The 12,173-nt window shown below is 38.3% G+C and overlaps 1 protein-coding gene across 1 annotated transcript; it reads left to right on the top strand.

The window, feature by feature from the left end:
- Positions 1–2,432: 2,432 nt before the first annotated feature.
- On the top strand, positions 2,433–3,377 carry LOC117349718 (olfactory receptor 8D1-like). Its single transcript, XM_033923310.1, has one exon. The coding sequence runs from the start codon at positions 2,433–2,435 to the stop codon at positions 3,375–3,377; it is 945 nt and encodes a 314-aa protein (XP_033779201.1).
- The last annotated feature ends 8,796 nt before the right edge of the window (positions 3,378–12,173 follow it).

Consider the following 12,173-nt stretch of genomic DNA (forward strand, 5'->3'; position numbering starts at 1 on the left):
CTCTATCAATTGATAAAATGTGATTATTGAGGCTTTTCTTTAAAAACAAACAGAAAGAATTTCTTGGATATAAAATTCAAATGTTTCCTGATCTTTCAAGAGAAACTCAAAAGCATTGGAGAGAATTTATTTTTTTTGAGACTGGGGGTCACTTCACTGGGGGCAACATTTTATTTGAGACATCCTGGAAAGTGTATTATTTGCCACCGTTCAGTTAAACATATTTTCTTTGAACCCCAACAATTAAGTGCTTTTTTTGGCCATGTTCCAGCTGGATGAAGGAAAACCAAGTGCTCAATAGTTAATGAAGTTTCTCCTACCCCAGCACTATCTGTACCTCATCTTGCTATTTTCTTTTTTCTATTGTTCGTCTATGTGTAATCTTGGAATCCTAGGTTGAGGACTTGAGCGAGTTAGTCAAATTTTCTTTTATTTCCTCAGTTTTTATTTTCCTTTGTAAATTGTATTAAGGCATGATTTGCATTTTATTAAGTTGTATTTAGACTACCTCACTTTCTGTACAAGTGTTTGTTTTTTTGCTTGGTATCTATAATGAAAGGATTATAAATAAATAAAACTTCTCAATTTCTCTCTTGATGCTGCTTGCAAGTAGCCTTGTTCCATCTCCACTGAGATGGAGTCCATCCTTCCTGAATAGCTTGCTCTTTCCCCAGAACGTCATCTGGTTGCGCACGAAGTGGAATTCTTCTTCCTCACACCAGCGCCACATCCACGCAGCTCCATCTGCCTCTTCTCATCAGCCCTGGGAACTGGCAAGATCTCCGAGAATGCTACCCTCTGTGTTCTGGTCTTCAGCTTCCTTCCTAGCATCTGGAACTGGTCCTTCAGTACTTCCCTGTTATAGTTCCTGTTGCTCACGTTGTTTGTCCCCACATTGATCACCAACGCCATATCTTCCTCTTCCACGCTGTTGATGATCCTGTTGATGCGGCTCACTATGTCTTCTACCTTGGCTCCCGGTAGGCAGGTCACCAGCCGTTCCTGTCTTCCTCCTGCTATGTGGCTGTCAACTTGTCTGATGATGGAATCCCCCATGACTATTACTGTCCTCTCTATCTTCTCTTGCCTCTCTAGCCACAGGTCCGTGTCCCTGTGTATGACTCTCTCCAGCTGTAGGTCCATGTCCTCTGTGTACTTCCATCTTCCCTCATCCTGGCATTGGCTTGCACCGGACTCGTCTTCTTGTGGATTCCCTCTGCTGTTTCCAGATCTTGCCGCTGTGTCACCCATTTCTTCCTTGCGGTTGTCCTCCAGATGGTCCTCACTCTCTGTAGGTGTATCTCGGCAGTTTTACTGTTGCTGGTGATTTTCCACGGCCTCCCTTTTTGCCTCCTCAATGAACTTCTCTAACTCCCAGACTTCTTCCTCAATGGTTTCCTCTGTCTTGACATTCTCTGCATCCCCGTCCTCTGCACGGATTGTAAGCGGATCGCAGGAGAGGTTAGTGAATCGGGCCGGAGGGAAATATGGTCGCAAACCAATTGGTACACGATCGGTTTGCTTAGTGAATCTAGCCCTTAGTGTGTAGTGCATGCTAATCATTAAATGTGCTAACATTGTTACTGCGTGCTAATGTGGTGCCACCCATTGATGCATTCCCTTCTTAATCTGTTACTGCCACTGAATATCACACAGACAGTTAAATTGAGAGCTGCCTATTTTGTAGTGAAAGGGATTGGGACTTGCTCAGGATCACAAGAAATAGCAGCAGGGTTTGAACCGGGCTTCCCTAGTCATTGACACCCATGCTCTAACCATTAGGCTATTCTTTTCCTGGTGCCAGATTAATGAAGCAAAATTGCTTCTCTGAAGCCTGTTTGTGTGCAGACCTCTGTGGTAAAATATCCTTCTTCACCAGAATAGTTTGGATTGTTGATGGCAAGGCAAAAATGTTCTGTGTCACTGTAACCTTTGAACTGTTTTATAGTCTATCACAGTGGTCTTCACTAATTTTTAAGCTGGGGCCATTTTGACTTCTAATGAGTTGAAGGAGATCCCGCCAAATATCTTCCCATGTGGAGCCACAACACTGCTGACCTATGTGTGTTCATGACATCCATCCCCACAGCCCACCTTCTGACTTCATTGGGGTGTGCCCTCAATGGTTGTGAACATTTCCAAATGCTTTCTTTTGTGTCTATCAAGAAATGCTTTATCCTTCAAACTTGCACTCCTCCCCCATCTACTTTTCTGTTTCTGTCCAGAGCCTGGTTAGAGAGGCATGGGCCTTGCACTGAAAAATACTGGTCTATCAGATCTTGAATCAGTTAAGACATCTCAGGTGCTGGACAATTTAGGTGCCACTAACAGAATTTGGACCTAAATGAGTTTCTGAACATTGTTTTCTGTATGTTTTCAGCCTGTTTTTTTTCTCTGTCTTTGCAGTCTCTAACAAAGCAAGAAAGAAACTTATGAACATGGAAAACCAGACTACAGTGAAAGAATTCATTCTTCTGGGCTTCTATGAATTCCAAGAGCTTCAGGTGCCTCTCTTTCTGCTCTTCCTATTCATCTATGTGATATCCCTATTGGGAAACCTTATTATTATCACAGTGACATGTGCTGAGGTCTCCCTGCATACTCCTATGTACTGTTTCCTCTGTGACTTATCCTTCCTGGATATCTTTTACTCCTCAGTCACTGTTCCCAAGCTGCTCACTAGCTTGCTGACAGGAAGTCGATGCATATCTCTTGTTGAATGTTTCACTCAAATGTATTTCTTTATGTTTCTTGCTTCTGTGGAGCTCTTGCTTCTTTCCTTTATGGCATATGATCGCTATGCAGCAATCTGCCACCCCTTGCGCTACACACTCATTATGAACAAGCGGGTATGTGTCTTGCTGGCTGGTGCCCCATGGGTTTGGGGGCTCCTGGAACCTGTGGGTCATGTCACCATGCTGTCCCAGTTCTCCTTCTGCAGGTCTCACGAAATCAACCATTTCTTCTGTGACCCTACAGCATTGCTCATTCTCGCCTGTGACAACACTCAGAATTTTGAAATTTTGACTTTCATAATAGGAGTGCTGGTGTCCCTCAGCCCTTTTGTTCTCACTCTGACATCCTATGTCTGCATTATTGCTGCTATCCTTGGGATCCGTTCAGCTGAAGGAAGAAGGAAAGCCTTCTCCACCTGCTCCTCCCATCTCACAGTTGTCATCCTCTTGTATGGGACAATTATTTGCATCTATATGAAACCAAATTCCACACATTCATCAGTTCTGGACAAATTTTTCTCCTTGCTCTACACTGTTGTGATTCCTATGTTAAACCCCATCATTTACAGTCTCAGGAACCAGGATGTTCAAAGAGCCCTGAGAAAAATGTTTACAAGAAAAACTTGCTTCTCTAGAATATAACATTTATTGATACCATTTATTGATATATAATTTTATTAGGACTGTTGCAGACCCTGGATTGGAATTGAATCTGGATTATATTGTAGATACCTTGATCTTTTTTTTCTTTCTTCTATCCTATAAATATTGTACATTCTACTTTTCTTTTTATCTTCTTTGTTATTGACTATCCTCTCCTTTTATTAAGCTGTGGTAGAGGTTTCTACCGCAGCCTGGAATGCTAAATGTTCCTATGCTGCTCCAACCTCATAGAATTCCTGTGAGTGTCAGTAAAGTGTTGGAGCATTTAGTTCCATGGGCCATGGTAGAAACCTCTATCTTGTACTTTCTTCACTCGGCATTGACTCCCTGTACTTTGAATTCCCTCTCCTATGTTGTCATGGTATTCCTAGTCTTCATTTAATTTAATTTAATTACAATTTTTCCTTTCAATTTATAGGTGGGTGAAGAGTGGAGTCAAGGGTTAAAGAAATGCCCTCAATTTTGGTTTTGTTTTTCTCTTTGTTTCTGTTTTCTGTTTCCATGTTTTGGGTTTTTTTTTTAGTTTGTTTCACACAATATAAGCATACTCAACATCAACTCAAAATCTTGAAGATTTTTTCCAAGAAAAAATTAATAATATCCGAAATGTTCTTTTACAGCAAAATACTCCCGTATGTCAAGAAGAATATTTAGGAAACACCTCGTTTCATTCCACTTGTGCGTCTTTTTCTCTACCTTCTCTTAAATATGTTCAATGCACGATCCAATCTCTCAACGCTAAAGGAGGTAAATCCGAGAGTATTCCCCCATTTATTCTTTAAAAATTATTTTCTATAATTGGTCCATATATTCACAAATTCATATGTAGTGGTTTGCAAACATCAACTCTACCCAATATTTGGAAACATTCTACTATCTTCCCAATCTTAAAAAATCAGAAAGAGAGCAATTCAAAATGCTCCAATTATAGACCCATTGCAAATCTACCATTTTTAGCTAAATTAACAGAAAAAATTATATTTAATCAACTTTCTGATTTTGTCAATAAAACTAAAATTCTTCATCCAAACCAAACAGGATTTCATCAGCACCATTCTACCGAGCATTCTTTGTTAGGTTTAACAACCTCTATATACAATATTTCCTAGACCAACATAAATCTGTTATCTTGATCTTACTAGACCTTGCAGCCGCCTTTGATACTATTGACCATCATCTTTTCCTTAAAATACTATCCTCAATTGGCATCACCGAGCAAGTCTTGGATTGGTTTCATTCCTACTTCACTGATCATTCTTCCAGAGTTATTTTTAATAAAACCTCTTCAGATACCTATCCAAATAACTCTAGAATTCCTCAAGGTTCCATTCTTTCTCCATTGTTGTTCAATATCTACATGGCCCCTTTATTAACATTGTGCCAATCAATTGGTTTTGCAGCATATGCGTACGCAGATGATTTTCAAATCATACATCCCATCGATCCATCTAATAGCAATGACCTCTATGCTATAAATCTAAAACTTGACCGTATTAACGATTGGTTAAAACCAAATATGTTATCTCTTAATATTCCTAAAACCAATAGTCTCTTTTCCCATGGAAAGATAATATTCAAATTACATTTCCAATGTGTATTAATAACATTCCAATGAAATCTGTCAACATGATTAAAATCTTAGGTGTAACTTTAGACAACCGACTCAACTTTCGTTTACAAATTGGTTCTGTGGTAAGAAGCTGCTTTTATAGACTTACCTTTTTGCAATCCCCTTTGTTTGTTTGTTTGTTTTTTTTCAATAGGATCCCTGTTAGTTTGCAAAAATTAGATAGTTCTTTGTCTAATAGATGTTGGCATTGTCATCTGGAAGCAGGAACTTTAGATCATTTATTGTTTCATTGCCCATTTATTATGAATTTTTGGAAATCAATTTGGGACCAAATTAATAATTTATTAGATAACCCAGTGGCATTATCCTATGATACCGTGATATTTGGTATGGAAACGAGAGCAAAAAGTCAGATTTCTGCGAATAACAATAAATTATTACTAATAATGACTGGGGTTGCCATTCAGCAAGTCACATATAATTGGAAGGATTGGAGGAAATTAAATTATAACTTTTGATGGAACTCTTTATGCCATATCTATAAAATGGAAAGGTTTATTGCACTCCAACGGGGATATTTTAAGAAATTTCAGGATGTGTGGAAACCATTAACAAAATATTGTAAAGATTAGCTGAAATTATTTCCCTTATATTTATCAATTAAGGTGTAGGGAGGGGGGAATTTTATTATTATATGTTTATATGATTATGGAATTATATGGGTGGGAGGGATGGGAAAGGGGAAGGGATAAGAATTTATGAAATGTACCAATGATTGTTTGTAAGTGATGTATTTATTGTTAATGTGAATGAATATATTTAACACTTAATGTAATTTTGAAAATGAACAAAGAATATTAAAAAAAAAATAAAAATAGGAAACATTTCTAGCTTCCTTAGTGTTGCTTGCAATTTTCCTACTAATGTAAAATTTGACATAGCCAATTTTTCCTCTGCACTAAACTTTGGCCAGAAGCTAGGTGGAGTCTCAATACTTATCATTTGCTTCTTATATTGTATTCTTAATACCGGACACACTGTCATTATCACTGCAGGATCCTCTCTAAGGGCTTTTCCAGAGGATTGCTGTCTGGGGAGGTCTCTCACTTCTGCTTTACTCCCCATTCTGGCCCCTTGAGCCACCCCGCATTCAACAGAAATCTTTTGCTTTGGTCATCTCTGGCCACGCCCTTCGCAGGACAATGGAAACGCAAATAAGGACTCCCTCTCGCTTCGTGTCCCTGGCACGTCTCACACAATTGCAGGGTGCTCACAGAAGAAACTCAAGCCAGATCTGGACTCAACCCTATTCTTTCCCCTAATATAGATATGTACAGTATATATACAAATGTACAATGCCAACTTTCTTTCCCTATTACAAAACACAGCATGGTAATACACAAATCTTACTTACCTGACTTTATAAACAAGACACAGTAATATACAATGCGATAGAAAGAAAAAGCATATGCAAGAAAGTTTTCCCAGAACAGTAGAACAGGCGACACCATCAACTCATGCTTGAATCCTAGTCCAATGTTAGATGAATATTAGAGAAGAGCAAAGAATGCAAAAAAAACCCTTTACCTTTGCTTCATCGACTACAGCAAAGCTTTTGTGTGGATTATAATAAACTATGGAGAACTCTAGTGCAAATGGGAAGACACAAACACATAATTCAACTGATAGAGAACCTATATGAAAATCAAGTCAACAAAAGTAGAAAAAAAAATTATATATTTTAATTTTTTTACTATAGGATAAAGTATTATTGTAGTTGTGTTGATAAATGTTTATAAATAGAAAATGGAAATACGGTGGACTAATTTTAATATATTTTTGACTAACTTTCAGAGACCAGATTCTCCTTCCTCAGGTCAGGACAGGATACTGTAACAGCAGCATACTTTACTGACCTAATGAAAGAGAGTTTGACCTCTGAAAGCTAATTTAAAAAAGTAGTAATCCAATAAAATGGTGTTATCTTATTTTCCATTTTTGTTTTATTTGTTAATTTGTAAAGTGATTTGTTATTTCTCATTTTTTAAATTTGCATCTACTATCTTTATATTTTGTTCAGTATTGAGGGATATGCACCACTGTTTCTCCACCACGGCCTAAACTGTACCATTCCTTCGGTTTGTAGCACAAGCAAGAATGCTGAATGCTCTGCACTACTCCAATGGTCATAGAATTCCTATGATCATCAGAACAGTGCAAAATATTCAGCCTACCACCCAGTGCTAAAAACCTCTTCTGTACTTTTGTACAAAGCGGGGGGTGGTGGGGGTAGTTTGTGATTACTTATTCCATACTGGGGGAGGGTGGTTCTGTGTCCTGTATGTATAAAAGACATGGTTTTCTGTTACCATTGTACTTGTGTGCCTAGGAGCCCTCGAAGAATTAATTCTGCCCTGTGAATAGTCAGTTCTGCAGAAACATTTTCAATTAAAACAAACTTCTTTTTTATATGGTGAGAATAAAATGGAGATCTCACAAAACTCACAGCTGGCACAGAAGCAAATCCTTCCTGTGAAAATTTACAGGTCAATTTAAGTCATTATAATCAGAGTTTTTCAAAACACTGGTTGCCACAGTCAAAATCATTACTTTTATTAGTGAGTGAAATTAACAACATTTGTGAAGAGATTCTCCATCAGAAATTACAAAGACTCAGGGATGCTCAATAAAGTTACAGGGAAATTCTTTTAAAACCAGGAAGTGACTTCAGAGGGAGAGCCAATGCCGGTGTGAGCAACAGGTTAGAAATGCTGCTTGCATCGTCAAAGAGCTCAAGAGATATGGGGCGGAGATGTCACCAAGATGTCACCCTTACTATGCCACTGAATTGGGTGGACCTTACAGGTTTATATCCGCCAACATTTATTCTGTTACTATGAAAGAACATTTTCTAAGTGTAACAACTGTCGTTGCAAGCCAAACGTAGACTACTGAGGTCTTTTCCTCCTTATTTTGGAAAGAATTTTACAGAGTTAAGATCAATGGTCTTTAGAACTTTACATATAGTTGGTTTATTTTGACAATAATTATATGGGAACATAGCAGGAATACTTCCAACCATTAACACACCATCTTTGCACTGGATACATTTGGTTGTCAACACTGAATTTCCAACTAGATTACTATAGTATATGTTAGAACCCACCCAAAGAAGACCTGAACCCAAAGTGATTTTGTGTAAAACTAGCCAATCCAAGTGTCTTTTTAAGCAAGCTTTTTTAGGGGGGGGAGGGGGAATTATCAATATTGGCTACCATTATGATGTGTTATTTTACTGTTAGCCCCAGTTATTAGTAATTAGTGTAGTCATCAATGTGGACTGTCGTTAAGATGTGTTATTTTTCCACTAATTTTTACTATTTTAGCACAGATCCCATTTCATGCATGTAAGGCTAGTCTCAGTTAGGTCTTTGACCTAAGGGGCCACCGCGTGAGCGGACTGCTGGGCATGATGGACCACTGGTCTGACCCACCAGTGGCAATTTTTATGTTCTTATGTTCTTATTTATTTAAAACATTTATATCCCACGTATCCAAAATCTATGTGGGTTACAGAATAGCATTCATTAAAAAAAATGCACAAACAAGTCTTAACATCTGAAATAATCACATAAACCAAAGAACAAAGAATAAAGAATTTTTTAAAACCTCAGAAAACCTTTTGAAAAAAATAAGTCTTCAAACTCTTACGAAAAATAAAACCAAGTTGCTAATAACTGGGGTTAACAGTAAAATAATGTCTTAACACTAGCTCACATTTATAACTTTTCCCCCTAAGTCTTCTAATCAGTGGTGATGATATTAAAATTGATGTCAAGGTGATGGGCTTACCGGTTGAAATCTAATGTACAACTTTTGCATTCTCTAGTATGAAACTACACTTTGGCTTCTTAGCTTTTCTCACACACATGTCGCTGTTAGAGGATAGGAAACACAAGATTCCAGAGCAACTGATCTGTGCAATGCATGCATATATAGTCCATGGTAAGTTTTCATGCAGATCTTCTATTGATGAATGACAGATGAGTGTTTGAAAAATATGTATTTTTTTCTCTTTTTATCCTGGGATATATATTGAAATCTTGAGCAAATCAATCTATGTATATGTTTCTAACCTCTTTTTGATTGACCTCTGGAACATTGTTTAAATGGTTTCTTAATAATGTAATAACTTGATCGTCAGTATTCAAAATATTGACAGGAATAAATATATACAGTAAAAATTGCAAGGGACCTGAATATGAAGTTGCATTAATTACATTACATTACATTAGAGATTTCTATTCTGCCATTACCTTGCAGTTCAAGGCGGATTACAAAAGAGTTATAAAAGGTGGGTTACAATATTGGATCATTGGTAACTTCAAGAGAAGTTGGGAAGGCGGATTACAAAAAGAGATATAAAAGAGATATACATGGTGGGATACAGTAGATCATTGGTGAATTCAAGAGAAATTGAGAAGAACTGGTAATATCTGTAGGGCGGGGTGAAGGCAGGAGGAAGGACGGTAATTGATATGTTAAGATTGATTCAGTGATTTCTTGAAGAGAATCGTTTTTATTTCTTTTCTGAAGATCTTGTATTCGGGGGTGGTTATCAGTAGATTGGAGATGTGGTTATCCAGTTTTGCTGCTTGTGTTGCCAGTAGTCCATCATACAGTTTTTTCCATTTGACTTCTTTGATTGGAGGATGTGTGAAAGGGGCGTGTGTTTTTCTATGTCTGGGTGATTTAGTTTGGTAGAGGCGGTTGTTTAGGAAGATTGGGCTGTCTCCATTTAACGATTTAAATAGCATGCAGTAGAATTTAAATAGTATTCTTTCTTGAATTGGTAGCCAGTGTGAGTCTATTTCTGTAATATGGTCGTGTTTCTTCAGTGAGTAGATGAGTCTCAGCGCTGTATTTTGGATTGTTTGTAGTTGTTTAATCATTGTTGCAGGGCAGGGAAGGTAGAGAATGTTGCAGTAGTCCAGTAGGCCTAGTATAAGGGATTGAACTATGAGCTGGAATTGTGGTCTTTCGAAGAATTTTCGTACTTGTCTTAAATTTCGCATAACTGCGAAAGATTTCTGTATTGTTTTGTTTATTTGAGGCTGTATGGTGCAGCATCTGTCTATAGTCATTCCTAATAGTTTTAGGGTGGTTTGAATGGGGTAGTTGATTGAGTTGATTTCTATACTGGTTAAGGTTGGGGCTTTGTTATTTTCGAGGAGGATGAATTTTGTTTTATCTGGGTTGAGTTCCAATTTGTGATCTTTCATCCAGGTCGCTACTGCTTCTAGTGTTCGATGTACTATGTCTGTCATGGCGATCTTTGGTTGATCGAACGGCATGAGGATGGTAATGTCATCTGCATAACTATAGGAGGTAATGTCTAGATTGTCCAGATATGTTCCAAGGGAGGTGGTATATAGGTTGAAAGAGTAGGGGATAGTGGGGATCCCTGAGGTACGCCGCAGGCGTTGGACCAAGGTTTGGATTTTACTTTATCTGATTTTACTCTATATGTTCTGGATTTCAGAAAGCCTTCAAACCAGGAGTATACTTTATCAGAGATACCTATTGTGTCCATAATTTGCAGTAATATGTTGTGGTCTACTAGGTCAAATGCTGTGGTCAGATCCAGTTGTATGAGCAGCATTTTTTTCCCAGTGCTAAGATGTTGTCTGGTTGTGTCCATAAGGGATCCCAGTAAGGTCTCTGTGCTGAAGTTGGTTCTGAAGCCAGATTGTGTGGGGTGAAGTATGTTGTGGTCTTCTAGGTAATTGGTGAGGAGTTTGGCTACTAGACCTTCTGTTAGTTTGACATATAGAGGTATTGAAGCTATGGGTCTGAAGTTGGATGGCTGGTCAGTTGGTCCTTTTGGGTCTTTTTGAATTGGGGTGATGATGATTTCGCTAAGGTCGATTGGGAAAAGGCCATCATCGAGCATGGTTTATATCCAGAGTAGAAGTAGGATGCGGAATTTTGCACTGGAGGCTGTTAGGAGGTATGGGGGGCAGTGGTTAAGGTCACAGGATGCGTGGCTGTACTTTTTATAGATTTTATTGAGTTCTGACCAATGAATATTGGGGAAGTGTTCTGTCTGCTGCAGTTGATTCTTTTTCTGTGGGTTGAATCGTGTGTTCGGTTAGGTGGGATGGGGTACAGTTGAGGGTGGCTCTTACATTTGTTATTTTGTTCCTGAAATGTTCTTCTAAGATGGTGGATGATGGGAGGGGGATATTGTTTGTGTTCATATAGGGTTTAGTGTTTGTTAGATCTTTTAATATTTGGAATAATTTTTTGGAGTCTTGGTGTAGTGTTTTTTTCTCTTACCCTTTAGTTGTAGTTTGTATTGTTTGTTAATTTTTTTCCAGGCGGTTTTCGTTTGGTCTAGGTTATTTTTTCTCCATTTTCTTTCAAGTTGTCTGCACTGTCTTTTAAGTAGGAGTAGTTCGCTGTCAAACCATCGGTCTGATCTTCTGCTGGTTCTAGTTTTTGTTTGTAATGGGGCCAGTTCATCAAGGACGTTTGTGCTCAAGTTGCTCCAGTGTGAGATGAAGTCCTTGGGGTCGCAGTCCTGGATGGTTTCATCTATTTTTGTCCAGAATTTTGTGGGTTCAATGTGTTGGCGTGAGGTGTAGGTTATTCTTTTGGAATTTGGTGTGGTTTTGTTTTTGGTCCAGTTGATGTTAAATGTGTATGTGTAGTGGTCTGACCAGAGTGAAGGGGACCAGATTCCATTAGATGTTTGAATTTCTGGGGTGGAAAGTTGATGAGTCATGAAGGCTGCGATGTCCAGTTGGTGTCCTTTATCATGAGTGATTTGTGGGTTTAAAATTTGGAATGATAAGGCATTGAGGAACGATAGACAGTTATCTACTGGTTTGGATGCTTGGTCTTCGAGATGTAAGTTTAGATCTCCAAGGATAAGGTTGTATTCAGCTGTTAATGAGTTTTGGTATATGAAGTTTTCAAATTCAGGTCTTGGTGTGGTCCAGTTTCCTGGTGTTATGTAGCAGAGCATGTAGTTTAGTGAGTTTTTTTAGTGTGGTGCTTGAGAGATGACACGCAAGGAGGTCCATGTGTGGGGTGGAGGATTTTTCAAGTATCTTTAGGTTTAAGGAGTCTTTGATTAAGATTGCTAGTCCTCCTCCTCTTTTTTTCTCTCTGCAGGTCACAGTTATTTTGTATCCCTGAGG

The sequence above is a fragment of the Geotrypetes seraphini genome, chromosome 16 (genome assembly GCF_902459505.1).
Source record: "Geotrypetes seraphini chromosome 16, aGeoSer1.1, whole genome shotgun sequence".
In the NCBI taxonomy this organism is placed as follows: domain Eukaryota; kingdom Metazoa; phylum Chordata; class Amphibia; order Gymnophiona; family Dermophiidae; genus Geotrypetes; species Geotrypetes seraphini.